The sequence below is a fragment of the Aureobasidium namibiae genome, assembly GCF_000721765.1.
Source record: "Aureobasidium namibiae CBS 147.97 unplaced genomic scaffold scaffold_25, whole genome shotgun sequence".
In the NCBI taxonomy this organism is placed as follows: domain Eukaryota; kingdom Fungi; phylum Ascomycota; class Dothideomycetes; order Dothideales; family Saccotheciaceae; genus Aureobasidium; species Aureobasidium namibiae.
Window position 1 is genome coordinate 75,460 of NW_013581184.1, and position 15,617 is coordinate 91,076.

At 51.6% G+C, this 15,617-nt stretch overlaps 4 protein-coding genes across 4 annotated transcripts; 3 read left to right on the forward strand and 1 right to left on the reverse strand.

The window, feature by feature from the left end:
* Positions 1-1,407: 1,407 nt before the first annotated feature.
* M436DRAFT_67848 (kinase-like protein) lies at positions 1,408-3,365 on the forward strand (the record flags this gene model as incomplete). Its single annotated transcript, XM_013567473.1, has 4 exons — positions 1,408-1,553; positions 1,610-2,575; positions 2,632-2,869; positions 2,925-3,365. 4 exons carry the CDS (start codon positions 1,408-1,410, stop codon positions 3,363-3,365), a joined length of 1,791 nt encoding a protein of 596 aa, XP_013422927.1.
* Positions 3,366-4,567: 1,202 nt separating this feature from the next.
* M436DRAFT_76647 (ERG25, C-4 methyl sterol oxidase) lies at positions 4,568-5,679 on the forward strand (the record flags this gene model as incomplete). Its single annotated transcript, XM_013567495.1, has 4 exons — positions 4,568-4,578; positions 4,655-4,916; positions 4,973-5,058; positions 5,118-5,679. The coding sequence occupies 4 exons, from the start codon at positions 4,568-4,570 to the stop codon at positions 5,677-5,679; spliced, it is 921 nt and encodes a 306-aa protein (XP_013422949.1).
* Positions 5,680-6,349: 670 nt separating this feature from the next.
* M436DRAFT_86098 (NCA2-domain-containing protein) lies at positions 6,350-9,901 on the forward strand (the record flags this gene model as incomplete). Its single annotated transcript, XM_013567496.1, has 4 exons — positions 6,350-6,366; positions 6,466-8,416; positions 9,203-9,470; positions 9,564-9,901. The coding sequence occupies 4 exons, from the start codon at positions 6,350-6,352 to the stop codon at positions 9,899-9,901; spliced, it is 2,574 nt and encodes an 857-aa protein (XP_013422950.1).
* Positions 9,902-10,776: 875 nt separating this feature from the next.
* M436DRAFT_86099 (uncharacterized protein) lies at positions 10,777-15,165 on the reverse strand (the record flags this gene model as incomplete). The annotated part of the gene is made up of 6 exons (XM_013567497.1): positions 10,777-10,808; positions 11,562-13,448; positions 13,505-13,631; positions 13,686-13,720; positions 14,628-14,901; positions 14,950-15,165. 6 exons carry the CDS (start codon positions 15,163-15,165, stop codon positions 10,777-10,779), a joined length of 2,571 nt encoding a protein of 856 aa, XP_013422951.1.
* Between the last annotated feature and the right edge of the window lie 452 nt (positions 15,166-15,617).

A 15,617-nucleotide genomic window follows, 5' to 3' on the forward strand; every position in this document is an offset into this window, starting at 1 on the left:
GACTAAAAGCAGAACAATGCCGATTGTATCTGGACTGTCCTAAGAAGGAACATTGGTTCACACTCTAATCACGTATGATGATAGCTGGTATGCTGGTGACAAACTTTACACATGCAGAAGTTGGAGACGCAAAAAGCTTGGAAGATCAATCTGCCGGTCAGCGCGAGTCGTGAACCTTCTGAGCTGCAGAAGTCCGCCAGACCAAATCCACAGCATTTGAAGAACAGTGGAACCCACAGCTCACTCGGCTTTCCCTGTTATGGATTTCTGGACTCGAGAAACGAATTCTGCATCTCAATAGCTCGTGTCAAAGGTCAGAGTGACAGGCAGGACATGTCGTTATCCAAGCTGGCGTGTGTCGGATGTTTCGAACGATAAATCGGGTCAGCGGCTGAATGGCGCACTAGTGGTTGCATATGTCATAATCACCGTCGACCACATGGCATTGGACCTGTTTTACGTGACGGTGCAGACCAGGCACAGTGACATGTTTCAAATGGATTGGCCGTCTGACGAAGTTGAGTGTGACCAACATGGCCAATCCGTGTGAGAGGAGAACCATGATTGACCTTACGGTGGCAGAGAAGACCAACCTCTCCCCCGCCATCACTCGCAAGAGAGAGGGAGGGCACGGGCCGAGAGTGTGCACGATAGTCTATCGATATGCGCAGCACCAATAAATATGCCCGTTTGTGTTCATGCTGCACAGGAAAAGAAATGGACTGTCAGAATGCGATGCGTTTGCAGGCAGCGTAGTCATGATCAGATATAGTAAATTATTTGTTTCTTGATCGAGGAGGTGACATGTCGCAACAAGTGGAAAACAGCGCGGGCTTGTGCAGACATATCCCAACCATCTAGTCATCGCATCCCCATCGGCAAGAAGCGATTGACAATCCCTGACTAGAGGCGAGCAAAGTCGCGCATTGGCAAGCAGCAGCAAACCTGCGGTTGTCAAAAATCCCGACTCTCTCCTGAAGCAGCAAGAAGTTGTTGGCAGGGCACCGCTTGGACCACTGACGGAGAGCGCAAAGCAACATCCAAGTGTACAGCGTCACTGGCCGTCCCGCGCCGCTGTGTCTGCGTCTTGGTCTGCGTCTGTGTCTGCTTTGACGCCGCGAGTTGCGACAGCCAGAGATCGACTTATCCACGACAAGCTCCCTCGGCCCTGTCGCTAATCCACCATTTGTATCATCCCACCAGCTCCCGCGACCCGCGCATTTGACCACGACGACGACGACGACGACGACGACAAGACTGCATCCGCCAGCCACAGACATTCTACCGCAAACACCAGCTGCGCCTCGACTCTCTATTCTTCTTCACCCTCTTGTCTGCACCGTCGGCTACTGAGCATCCGTCAGAGCCAGCCAGCTGCAGCGCGTCATAGCTCACACCTCGCCGAAAATGAATGGATCCGACATCAAGAAGGCCGCCATCCAGAAAGCAAAACAGGTCGCCCACTCCGCAACCAACGCTGCCAACGGCACCAACGGTAAGAAGCGCAGAAAGCAAGAGCTGAAACCCATCGTCACCTCTGAACAGCAAGAAGCGTAAGTCATTCTTTCTTTTCCCTCGTTTCGCTCCCCTCTGACCACACCCGTCGCAGCGCTTCGGCAACCGCTTCGCCCATGAGCTACCAAAAACCCACAACTACCCGTGACCTGAGTCCGTCGGGCTCAGATTCATCCTCGCTCTCCGGCGACGAGCAAACCGAGAACACCGCCGACGAAGAGGACTCGGAGGACTACTGCAAGGGCGGCTACCACCCCGTCCAGGTCGGTGAAGAATACAACAATGGCAAATACACAGTCGTGCGCAAGCTGGGCTGGGGCCACTTCTCGACCGTCTGGCTCTCGCGCGACAACGACACAGGCAAGCACGTCGCTCTCAAGGTCGTGCGCTCTGCTGCTCACTACACCGAGACTGCTCTGGACGAGATCAAATTGCTCAACAAGGTCGTGCAGGCCAACATGGACCACCCCGGCAGGAAACATGTAGTCAGTTTGCTCGATTCTTTCAATCATAAAGGTCCCCACGGCATGCACGTCTGCATGGTTTTTGAGGTCTTGGGTGAGAATCTTCTGGGCCTGATCAAGCGCTGGAACCACAGAGGTATCCCTATGCCTCTTGTCAGACAAATCACCAAGCAGGTCCTATTGGGTCTCGACTACCTCCACCGCGAATGTGGCATCATCCATACCGATCTCAAGCCCGAGAACGTCCTGATCGAAATCGGTGATGTCGAGCAGATTGTCAAGACATATGTTCAGGAAGACCCCGATAAGGCAAAGGACGAACACCGCAACGGTAGAAGGAGGAGAAGAACCCTCATCACCGGCAGTCAACCTCTTCCCAGTCCTCTCAATGCCAGTTTCAGTCAGACCGACCTGTCGAGCCTCAACAAGCTCATGGCAGAACAAGGTAAACCTGTTCCAATCACGGGCCCAAGCCCCAGTCCGAGTCAAGATGTTGAAATGAGTGGTGCTGCAGGCGCGACTTCTCCCACAAAATCCATGAAGGAGTCTCTCGGAATTTCAGACGAGGCCGCGCAAAAGGAGCGTGAAAAGACTGCGTAAGTTTTGAACTGTCACTCAGCTGCTGTACATTTTGGACTAATCAAAACCGTAGTGATATTCTTGCCAACAACGTCTCCGGTATCGACCTCTCTTCTTCGACTTCATCAACCAAGGTGCCAGAAGAAGTAGCATTCGACACGATCTCGGTCAAGATTGCCGATCTGGGTAATGCATGTTGGGTCGGGCATCATTTCACAAACGACATTCAGACACGACAATACAGATCACCAGAGGTCATTCTTGGATCAAAGTGGGGTGCTAGCACAGATGTTTGGAGCATGGCTTGCATGGTAAGACCCATCTCCTGCAAACACCAGGAAATTCGGGCTGACAATCATCTCTCAGGTCTTCGAGCTCATTACTGGTGACTACCTCTTCGACCCTCAATCTGGCACAAAGTACGGCAAGGACGACGATCACATCGCTCAGGTCATTGAGCTGCTCGGCACCTTCCCCAAGTCCCTGTGCGTTGGTGGCAAGTGGTCACAGGAGATATTCAACCGCAAAGGAGAGCTGCGCAACATCCACCGTCTACGTCACTGGGCCCTCCCCGATGTTTTGAGAGAAAAATACCATTTCAGCATTGAGGAAAGCAAGCGCATTGCCGAATTCCTGCTACCCATGCTTGAGCTCCTCCCTGCAGACCGCGCCAACGCCGGAGGCATGGCTGGCCACGGGTTTCTGGAGGGCACAAAGGGCATGGACGGCGTCAAGCTCGAGATCGAGCCCGGCACAAAGGGCGAGGGCATTGATGGATGGGCCACAGAGATTAAGAAGCAACGGTAGTGCAGCTGCAAGCACCTTTGCTGTTGTTGGACACGAGTCAAGAGATGGGCGGTCCGGACGGCGATAGTGGTTTGCATTACCGTCCACCGCAGCAGATTGTTCTTCTTACATTTACGAGAAACGCCATCGCCGAGAGATGAGGAATCACAGCAAACGATTGCTGGTGCTGGTGTTGCAGGAAACGAGAAGCGAAAGAAGACAGAAGGAGGATAGACAGAAAGCAGAGGAACCAAAGAGGTTCTAGGAAAGCAAAGTCATGGAACAAAGACAACACAATGGCGGCGTCGAGGAGAAAAGAGCAAGACTGAGATATTTTCGTGCCTGGCCTGGGGTTTTCTTAATACTTTTTTTTCCTTTTGTTTCTCTCTCTTGCATTGGTCGGATGTCAATATGCAGAGTTTAGGACAACGAGATTCGGTTCTTTCTTTATGGTTATACACATCTTGCCCTCTCAAATCGATGTAACGAGGATGACCATGATGACCTATCTGACTTGCTACAGCACAGTAAGTGGGATAGCTGAGAAGAAAGTGCAACGATCATCGTCCTTTACGAGTATACAAGACACTCAGCATAAACATGCGACATCATCTCAAACATTATACAAGAAATGAGGCCACCATCACAAAGACCACGGTGACTCGGGATTTGAGCAACAGATGTAGGATTACAGAAGTGGCGACTCGGAGTCTTCTACCATCAATTTTGATGATAGGAGGTCATGCAATTGCCGGGCATCAGACCAGAAATACGGTGTTTGTACGGGGAACGACTGCATCTGTCAACAAGGCGGCAGGGGGGCAAAAAGAAAGCGAGTTCTCCGTGCTGCGCTTTGTGTTGTTGCGCGTCCACTGACGAGATGATCTCAATGCTTAGCTCGAGATTGACAGACGCTAATTGGTTGAGATGACCTCTCTTGGCGATCGTCAGTCCCCATCTGGCGGTCGGAGCTTCTAGCCTCCGGTCAATCCAGGGACCAGTGGAACGACTTGAGGGCAAATCGTATGATTTTGGTCCTCACTGGAAATTTAACATTGGTCCCGACGTCTGAGGCGTGGCTGGTTGTTTAGAAAAGGGTTAACTCAACACTTCTCTTGTGTCCTTTGTCCGCACTCACATACACCACACATCCTACGGGTTCTTTTCCTCTCTCAGCATCGACACGGTCTTTCAATTGAAGGACCAAGAGAGGCTTTTGCATCATGTCGTACCTGTGAGCTCCCCCGCCGCCCCTTTGTACCCTCAACTCTGTTGATCCTCAGGAACGCCAATTCTGACTTTCTTTACAGCAACGCGACGGCTATTCTTGAGCACGCTCTCCCTCACACATCGGACACGTACTGGAACCAATTCGAAAAGGTGTCCGAGTACAATGTACACCTCAATTACTTTGAAAAGCTGTGGATGGCGTGGTACGCATACATTGGCAACGATGTGCTCGCCACCGGCATCATGTCCTTCTTGATGCACGAACTCGTCTACTTTGGCCGCTCTCTTCCCTGGATGATTATCGACCGCATTCCTTATTTCAACAAGTACAAGATTCAGAACGTATGCCACGCCCCTTTTTATACGCTTCGCGACCCGCATACTGACACAACCTCTAGCAAAAAATCCCTACTGCTGCTGAACAATGGCAATGCGCCAAGCTCGTTCTGTTGAGTCACTTCACTGTCGAGCTCCCCCAGATTTGGTAAGACAGCATTGTTGCATCAAATCTCGCGTTCGCAATGCTAATACCGTCTTCTCCAGGCTCTTCCACCCTATGGCCCAATACTTTGGTCTCGGCACCGAGGTCCCATTTCCTCCCGTTTACAAGATGGCCTACCAAATCGCAATCTTCTTCGTCTTTGAAGATGCATGGCACTACTGGATGCACCGCGCTTTCCACTGGGGTCCCCTCTACAAGGCCGTCCACAAGATCCACCACCAATATTCTGCTCCCTTTGGTCTCGCTGCCGAGTACGCATCGCCTATTGAAGTCATGAGCTTGGGTTTCGGTACCGTTGGTATCCCCATCGTGTGGTGCGCCGTCACCAAGGACCTCCACATCCTGACCATGTACATCTGGATCGTCCTCCGCCTGTTCCAAGCCATCGACGCACACTCTGGCTACGAGTTCCCCTGGTCGCTTCACCATTTCCTTCCTTTCTGGGCCGGTGCCGAGCACCACGACGTTCACCACGAAAAGTTCATTGGCAACTACTCGAGCTCTTTCCGCTGGTGGGACTATGTTTTGGATACCGAGGCCGGTGCCGAAGCTTCCAAGAGAAGAAGAGAGAAGAAGCTTGCAAAGGCCAGAAAGGCCCAGTAAACGAATGTGTTGTATGTCCACCTTATATTTCAACACGCTTTCGACGGCGTTTCACGGACACGGCATGGTCGAAGTCTGAGCGTTCTCTCATTTCAAGATACCAGGCCTTGACGTTTTTACCGGACTCTCTTCAATACAATGGCCCTTGTTTCTTTTTCGTATCTTCTGCATTGGGATGGAGTTGTTGTTCATAGACAAAAAGGAGAAGATGCACGCAAGCTCAAGCTTTTTCAACAGGATGAGCCGTGGGCTTGTTGCCTATTCGCCTACAACCTATTAGATGTATCAAAAGTATGGAATCCCATGCGATTACAAGACATGCTACGTTTCCGATTCTCATATTCAATACCTCAAGCGAGTGACGTGAGATACGGACAGAGATTGTGCTGTTTATTGCTTACAGCGCCAGCAGGTCCAGGGCGACGCTGAGTGGCCAGATGTATTCCAGAAAGCGTTAGAAGCGATATGCAGTCAGCCTTGTGAGGTTTGTTGCCGATTGCCATGCCTTGACACATGAAAGCCCGGTTTCGTCAAAGCAAGCCAACAAGCCTGTCGTCATCATCACACGTTTGTTGGTCACGTCGCACAACTGGCACTCTGTTGCTATGACAAGACACTCTTCACCGACGGACTTCTAACACATCTTTGTGAAACGACACAGGTCGCAACCATGTCTTTCGTCGTAGAGTGAGTAATGTCATCGAGGCCCCACATCCGCATCTAGCCAGCAGAGTCAGGCATACACGCTCGAGACAATTTATGGAGCTGACAGGATCATCTCTACAGTCAAGTGCGACGAGTGGACTCGCAGATCGACCGTCTACAGCTGAACGCACCACCACCAGTCGGCCCCATCAACATCACTGGCGACGACCAACACTTTCCCTCTGACCGAGCCGAGCACCTGCAATCCCTGGTCAAATCGCTCTCCATACCCTCTACGTCGAGAAACCCTCTTCTCTCCGCCTCTCAGATCCACCACTACCTCACTCGCGCCCAAATCGTCCTGCCGGACCAAGGAGAAGACTTGGCTGCTCACAAACACGATGGTGAATATGAGCAAGAGTTGGCTTGGTTGCTGGTTGCAAAGGCTACGGTGCAGGTGTATGGCTTGATTCTGTCGCGCTTACTGGATGAGACGGTTGCGCTTGCAGACGATGTCTGGTATTGGGATCAGGTGCTGGGAAGCCAACACGCTACTGCCCTGTACAGCATGCAAACCGCACCTTTGCGTCTGGCCGAGTGGAGCAACTACGTTTGGGCCGATGTGCGCAGGCGAAGTGCAGATTTCAACATTCGCGATGCTGGCGCCGAGGCACAGCAGAGCTTGACCGCCCGCTGGACCGAGTTCTATGGATTGGTCAAAGAGGTGGTGAGGGAGAAGGGGGTCAAGGAGATGCGGAAACGCGTCGTCAGCCCTGTTGCCAGGGTGCGCAGTTCTGTTCGCCAGAAGCAGACTGAGCTCAAGAGATGCAGGTTGCGTGGTGCCAATGCCCTGGGCGTCTTGCTGGGAGAGGGCCTGATGAATGAAAACATGCATGGCGAGGGTTTTGCTACGCCGAATGGCACTCAAGGTCGGGACAAATGGAAGGCCAGTGTGGCACGCAATGTTGCTCTCATGGATGCTGTGCTTGCCAAAGTCAACGAGGAAGAGCTTGCTGTTGATAAATTCGACGCAGCCATTGCAGCAGCCACCGACGATGATCCACTCTACGATGTTGAAGTCTACGTCCAGGAGAATGGCGAGGCTTCCGAACTGGGAGCACACCCTGCGACCATCGCCGACAGGCTGATCAGGATGCTGCACGCAAGGATTCCCGAATACACGCAGCAGTCAAAGGTCATGGTACAGAAACACGGCAAACCATCGCGCATTGTCAGATATTGGCTGCCCATCACTGTAGGCATCCTCTCATCGAGCACGATCCTCCGCTACCTGGTCAATCGCAAAGCAGAGATTCTCACCTGGATTCAAGAGTTTGGCCATACCATCCGCGACTTCTGGATCAACTGGTGTGTGGAGCCCACTCGCAAGGTCATCCAGACAATTCGCCACGACAAAGATAGCGAGGTCTCGATCATGTCAAAAGGGTCTCTAGAGGGTGACAGAGCCAGCCTGGAGCGCATGGTTGTGGACTTTGCAGTAGACAACCCAGGCAACGCGACAGACACCGGCAGCCCTCTCACCGACGTAGAGATTGCAGCTCTCCGAGCCAAAGTGCGCGAAGGAGACCTGACACCAGTACTCAAAGCCTACGAAAAAGACCTCTCCAGCCCCTTCATGGGCACAATACGTGGAAACCTGATCAGAGCATTGCTTATCCAAGTGCAAAAGACCAAAGTCGACGTCGAAGTAGCTATGGGTGGCATTGACGCATTGCTCAAGAGTCAAGAATTGGTGTTTGGCTTTGTGGGTCTCACACCTGGAATACTCGTCACGATAGGAATTTCACGCTGGCTGTCATCTACACTGACACTACGACGCGGTGCAGACGCCAGTCGCAAGCAAGGCCACATGATGCGACAACTGCGCAACATTGATCGGGTGCTGACCAACTCGTCGCCCACAGAATTTGGAGAGCTGTACTACAAGGATCACGGATTGCTGTTGTGTGAAGTGCATGTTTTGCGGGAGGCAGCGCATAGAGTGATGCCTGCGCAAATCTTTCGAGACTTTGTAGAGGACGTGGAGGAGTTGGTTGATGTGAGGACGGGAGTCAAGAAGCAGAGGAAGGTGGTGAGTAGGATTCGGTGGGCGTACAAGCGATACTTTTAGGTGTTTGTTGTAGCAGGAAGGTGAACGGGACTTGAGTCGGGATACCTAGAGCAGTAGAGCAAGGACAACAAACAGACTCAGGATGGCCGATGATCAATATGGACGTTTGCAACAGTCGGAGTTACCAATGGAGATGTTTCGAATATGACTTGGCAGGCGCAGCTGTCGGCCGCGAAAGGCGGAGAGGGCGACGAGGCACCGGCTGGGCTGGGTGGTTGCTCAGGGAAGGCGGGACAATTGGCCTAACTAACGTTAACTTTCGATTCGCTGCCTTGACGTATCTCGTTCGTCCGCCCTGCAAGTCGCTGTCGCATCCATACAAGTCAACACCCTGTGAACAAACGCCCCGCCGCCGACGTCGTCCTCCTTCCTCTTTGTTTGACGACTCTCCCGCACATCCTGTGACTCTCCGCACACCTCAACCAAGCACAAACAACACACCGCCCCTCATCCTCAGCTGCGACCCTCATCAATCCTTCGACTGTCTGCACTGTAGCCTCGCTGCCTGCCGATAAGCCACTGCACGCCTCTATCACGTCCACTGCCGCTTCAACTCGCACGACGCTTCCTTCTGCTGCTGCTGCCTAAGCCCCTTGTGTCACCAGCCGCTGTCGCTCTCTCCCACACACATCTGCCCTCGCCATGGCAGGCCAAAACCGCAACTATGACTTTCTCGTACGAACCCCACTCCCCACCTTCTCCCACCCCACTTTGACTTCTCCTTCTAACATGGTTTGCGTCACCTAGATCAAGCTCCTCCTAATCGGCGACTCCGGCGTTGGCAAGTCATGCTGTCTGCTGCGATTCAGCGAAGACAGCTTCACCCCGTCCTTCATTACCACCATTGGCATCGACTTCAAGATCCGCACCATCGAGCTCGACAACAAGCGCGTCAAGCTGCAGATCTGGGATACTGCTGGCCAGGAGCGCTTCCGTACCATCACTACCGCTTACTACAGAGGTGCCATGGGTATCCTGTTGGTCTACGATGTGACGGACGAGAAGAGTTTCAACAGTGAGTTTTGCTCCACCTCTCTCTCTTCCCCTTTACCCACACTTTTCCTCTCCTCGTCATCTCTACACCCAGCCTAACCTTTCTCTTCCACAGACATCCGCACCTGGTTCTCAAACGTCGAACAACACGCCTCGGAAGGCGTCAACAAAATCCTCATCGGCAACAAATGCGACTGGGAAGAAAAACGCGCAGTCTCAACCGCCCAAGGTCAAGCTCTCGCCGACGAACTCGGCATTCCATTCATCGAAGTATCCGCAAAGTCAAACATCAATGTGGAAAAGGCTTTCTTCTCGCTGGCTTCGGATATCAAGAAACGCATCATTGATTCCAGCGGTGGTGGTGCTGCGCAGGGATCGCAAGGAGGGGCTCAGCAGGTTGATGTGGGTGCTGGTGGTGCTGGAGTGGGTGGTATGGGCAAGAATTGTTGTTAGAGGGGAGACAGGTCTTGTCTTCTTACACGCATTCTGCTGGGTTTCTGTTTTCCTGGATGCTTTTTCGACTCCAGGCTTCCTTTGCTTTCTGCGTCAACCCCGTCTTGTTTCTCTGGGGTAAAGGGCGTTATCATGGCGTTTTCTTCACTTTTACGCCATTACAAAGACCTACCACGAAGGACGGGTGGGCACGTTTTGTTTGTCTGTTTTCCCGCTCTGCTCTGCACCTTGTGTTTCTATGCTACCCCCTCTTATCATATCCAGGCATGAAAACAAATCTTTTCTATACTATCCATCAGAATGGTCGTTGCTCTATCCCGCCTTCTTCGGATGCGAGCAACACCAGATCTTTTGTTCTCATTCTCCCTAAACCTCTTTTTCAGCACCCCTTTTGCTGTTTCGATAATACTAGGATAGGTTTCTTTCCTGTCTCTTGTTTGTACCGATCTGTTTTTTTTTTTGTTTTTCTCTAGTCTTTTTTTTATTTCGATAGCTTGCAAGGATTCCCCTCTCTCACTGGCCGTAGCATGATGATTTCTTCTCTTTTTTCTTCTTTCTTGCCAGAGCAAGAGTCTCAAGAAATTTCAGATGGTGTATCGAAAGAGTAGACGGAAACCGGACTGAGCTATACCAAATGCAGGCCAGCAACCGAGGGGGCAGTGGGTTTCACCTCATGTTTGGAAAACCAGAGGGTTGATGATGAGAAAGAAACAAGGAAATATATCTAGTGTCTATACAGATATCCACAGATTACAAGAAAGTCTGTGGGGATGCCCCCTCTCTCCTACATTAGAATTCCTGCGCGTCTTTAAAGACGAGGTGAGAGAGGACTCAGCTAGAATCCCACTAACTGTTAAACCTAACAAGTAGGAGACTTAGCGAATAGCCTCTAGAGTGTTCCATAGTGCTATAGGGTTAATTAGTCTTTATAGACTAGTAAGCATAGTAGATAGCTTTGTTAGGGGCTAGCCATATAAGCAGTCCTAACATCCTCCATACTATAGATAGGTCTTTAGTATCTAATACTAACCTATCCGGACCAAAGATGAACGGAGCAAGAACGGTAAAAAAAAAAAAAAATGGCAAGAATAAGAAAGACATGCGGCTTTTTTTTTTTTGCTACGTTCGGCAAAAATCCAAGCAGTCATGAAGGCAGTCAGAAGGGCAAAGAAGGGAAGTGCACATGTAAAATACCTTTGGCCCCTTGAGGGCTAGACCTGATGGAAACAACACCGACGCTGATACTACAAGAACCGACCCTTCTCGAATCTCGTGAGGAGAAAAAGAATGGGAAAAAGAACAATGTGCCGTGCCCGAAGGAAGAAAAGACAATCGCCCCAGGAAAGCAAGAAGAAATACCGACCTCCCCAATAACAATCCAAAACAATAACGGAGGTCAGCAAAAGGGAAACACAAAACACCTTTCCCGCCAGAATACCAGATGCCGGGAAGAAAAAAAAAAGATCAGTCGCGCCAATCTCTCTTCACTTTCCACTTTACTCCACCGTCTCCCTTAAAGGCGTTATAAGCGGACTCCGTATCCGACTGGGACTAGCCGCCCGACTCCTGCTCCCAGACCTCAGAGTCGCAGTAGCCAATTGCTCTCTACTCTCCGTTCTCGCCAAAGTGCCCCCTCTACTGTTCATCGGCAATTGCAAACCTCCAGGCGTAGCAGCTACAGAAAGCTGACTAGACGCATGAGCAGCATTGCCGTCAAAGTAACCACCAGATGGAGCAGAGTTGTTGGCATTGTAGAGATTTACCCTGGCAGAACGTGGGGATGAGTGCAAGACAGGGCTGCTGAAACCGTTGGGTGCTTTGGGGGTTGCCCAGCCTGAAGTGCGGCCTGCGCTGTTGTTGTCGGAGTCGGAGTCTGCGTCCATGTCGTCGAGTTCGAAGTCTGAGGGGTCGGGCCCTAGGCCTCCTTCCAATACGCGTTCATACTGGGGCCCCGAGTGGGAGGTGCCGCCGAAGAGTTTGTTCAAGCTGTTGGTCACAGTGTTGGCAGATTTGCGCTTGCTGTTTTTGCCGCTGGGCGGAGAGAAACCTGCTTTGCGAAGCAGGGAGTTGCGTCTGTCGCGTCCGCAGAGAAGGAATGCGGCGATGAGGAGGATTACAAGGAGCAGGAGGAAACCAGGGAGGCGGCGTGAGGAGCTCGAGGCGAAGAGTTTGTCGTGCCAGTCTACGTCGTCATCCTCGAGGTCGGTGGGTAAAGGCTTAGAATTGCCACCAGCAAATTGGAAGTCTTTGGGGAGAGTCGAGCCTGCAATGTTGCTGCCGAAACCAACTGCCAGTGCTTTGTCGTCAGGACTCGGTACTTGTGAGGCGGCGTACAAAACCATTTTTCCTAAGGTCCAGCTGACTTCAACATCGTTTATTTTGTTTACTGCTTGGAATGGATCCAGGAAGCCCTTCTCTTTTGCTCCGTCAATGACAGCTTTTGTACCATTGTGACCGCCTTTTGTAGCTTCCAGACCAACTCTGGGGATACCGATACCATCATGCAGCATATTGATCATCCAACTGGCCTTGAAGCAGACTTCAGCAGCCTTTTCCGCCGTAACCTTCAGCCCCCACTTTTGATCTTTTACACCTTGTTGTATTGATTTCCAGTCCTGACTGCAAAACTCCAGAACGCGTTGTTGATAAGTGTTGAAATCGTAAGCCTTGTCTTTGTGAGCCATTTCGAAGATCTCGTGAGTGGTGTGCCAGTATTCGGAAACACCGACGAAATGGTTGACGTCAAAGTCGATTGCAGGAACGTGTACACCGTGCAGCAAACATGGCGGATCCAGACATGGTGCATCCTTGTCCAGCAAGGGATATGTTTTTGACAGACATTCGGGGAACTTGCCAGTTCCCAATAGATATGTTTCTTTTCCAGCAGCCTCGTGAGAATCGGGGGAGATGGCATGACCAGATTTGGTGACTTCAAGACCAGTAGGAAGACACGGATCAGGCAGCTCTGCGATACCGGGACTTGCTGTTGTTAGTGATTCGATGTAACGTCTACGAGCCTCGTTGACACCATAGCCCAGCCAAGTGGTGACAAAGACTTTGTACTCGATAGGGTCGCCATTGACTTTGCGCATGCGTAGTAGCTTCAGATCTTCGGCGTGTTTCTCGGCTTCGGTTGCGTTGGGGGCGAATGCAATCTGAGCAGAAGCACCTCCCATGTCCAGGAAACCGTAAGTGTGGTGGTCCTTGCCGTGGAGATGTGTCTTGGAGGCGTCGGCGTCAAAAGCACCGAGTAGATAGTTTGCAGCTATCCATCCATATAATCCTTCTGTTTCGCCAGGGATGACCTGGATGTGTAAACCGCAGTCGGGCAGCTGGAATTGAGTATTCCGTTGTAGGTAGGAGCAGATATTGTCGAGGACTTGAGTTCGTTGGACGTCGGGGAGTAGGCGCATACCAGCTGTAGCGAGGAGGAAGATGGGCGTGTCTTTGACTTGGTCATCGGGGATGTATTCGAGGGCGTGGTCGACAAGGCCTTTCAAGTGGTCTGGTCCGACCAGCTCTGGCTTGTCGCCAAAGGTCGAGACACCTGTTGTCATGCATCAGTCGCTGCTCGTAGGCGCGACAGGCGTTGTATCATCGCACCTGGCTTGATCTTCCGCGTCCATTTCTTCTTGGTCTCGAGCTGCGGCAGACTGTTGAGCTCAAGTTCATCGGCTTCCTTCCGCGCTCGCTGCGAGTTGAGCCATCGGTAAATATGCACTCGGGTGCCCTGAGTAATTTAGTCACGGCATCGCGACAGTCAGGAGTTGGTGGGAGCGCGTACAGATGAACCGGCATCCAAAATTACACCATATCGCCCTGTACAAGATTAGTCTTTTTTGCGATAAGAACAAAAGCCAACGGATGTTTGTACATTTGCCCATTTGTTCGAGTCCGAGAGTTTGCGAGTTGGGAAGAAGTCAGATTCACCAGGGCTATGTCAATCGCAAGAGCATGGCAGAGAGTGGCACAGAGTAACGAAGGGCAGGATTGCAATCAGTTGGGAGGATTGGATGTAAGTTTTGTTGTCCCTCTGTCGCTGCAACAGTCGATGGGTCGCGCCAAACCTTCATACGCTTTTAGCCTCTGGACCCCCACAAAACCTTCGCTCCCTCTTCACCCAGACCACGACTCCCTCGCGCTGCCACCCACCTTCCCCCTCGCGGCTGACGACGCCTTCCGACTCTTCGTACGAGACATTCTGCCGCTCTGCTTGCCCTTGACTTCACCTTGAAACATTTTGCTGTCTTTGACGGGAGTTCTGACGCCGGTGGCTGCCTGTATATTGCCTATCACTCAGCATGCCTCTGTACATGACGTTGGATCTACAAGCCTGACTAGCTGAATGCCGACACCAACGCCCGCACTTTTCTATACAGAAAGCAACGGCTGTATTGATAACCACCCACGAACTGCAAGATAAGCAATGTACAAGGTACGTACTCTGTCAGCTTCGTCTCTGCTCAAAATAGACGCTCTTGCACCATCGACGCTTTGCTTCTGCCACCCATCACAACCAACATTCCGCTACGCCAAGCTCGACTGCTGTTTCCAACCGACTTGATCAATCTCTATTGACTTCCAGATGCAAACACCACTCGCTTCCAACTTCTAGTGGCCCATATATACGACCATTGTAACATGGTCAAAAGTTGAAACAACCCCGCAGCCACACTCACCCCCACATCGACCTCTCCGCTCATCCACCCGCTCAGGCAACCCATACCGACAGACAGGAGTGCAAGCACTCCAAAGAGAACAGCCACTTTGGCGTGTCGGATTTCTTGAACAACCAATAGACCGTGTATAATCTGCTCGTGTTTCCGACTGGCTTCGAAGTGCGCGCGATTGGTCAAGAAGCTCGGAGTCTTTTCCTTCTCGAACCTGACTGGGGTTCGAAGCGCGAGGGTGTACGCTTCGCTGTAGCGTTTGCTTTTGACGAAGACCTCGCAAGCATGAGACTGGGCTTCGATGTCCTTACTCTCGGTCGAGTTGCGTCCCTCCAGAAGAGTCAGGTAATGCGCAAGTATCAGATAGGGCTCTCTTACCTTGATCACGGTCGTGGTATACACAACCGGCGAGTACAGAAGAGACGACACTCTCTGGCTGAATGTCTTCCTTTGCGGCAAGCACAGTTGCTGAATTTGCTCGAAGACAACCGCTTCCGAGCACCCAGACTCGAACTCCACATGTTCCAGGTAGTAGAGACCGTTCTGAGCTTTGCTGATAATGTTCCATCTCATGGTTGGCTTTGGTGCGGACATCTTGTCACCGGTACGTCGTCCAGTTGATGGCCACCAGTTTCTAACCTGGCCGAATCATGATTTATAGAGTTGCAAAAGCATGAGATGTACGCAGTGTCTCAGCAGTCGCAGCCCAGGAACGGCTTTCACGCACTTGCGTAGAACTATTCTCTACTGGCAGATCTTTACACGTCTGCGCGAGTCGCGGTGTAGACATGCTTTCACCCACTTGCGTAGAACTACGCTCTTCTCAAGAGCTGTTTCGCACCTGCGTGATTCGCAGAGCAGGCATGTTTTTACGCACTTGCGTAGATCATCTTCTCTCTTCTGCGCCACACTTTCCGTTCTGCATGCTAACTTGTTCACCGTAAGCAAAAGAGAGTCACGCCGTAAGTTTGGAAAAATGTACGATACGTTCTGGTTGGAAAGAGGTTCATCGAAAGACCTCAGTACGAGGTATGCCACACGCGAGA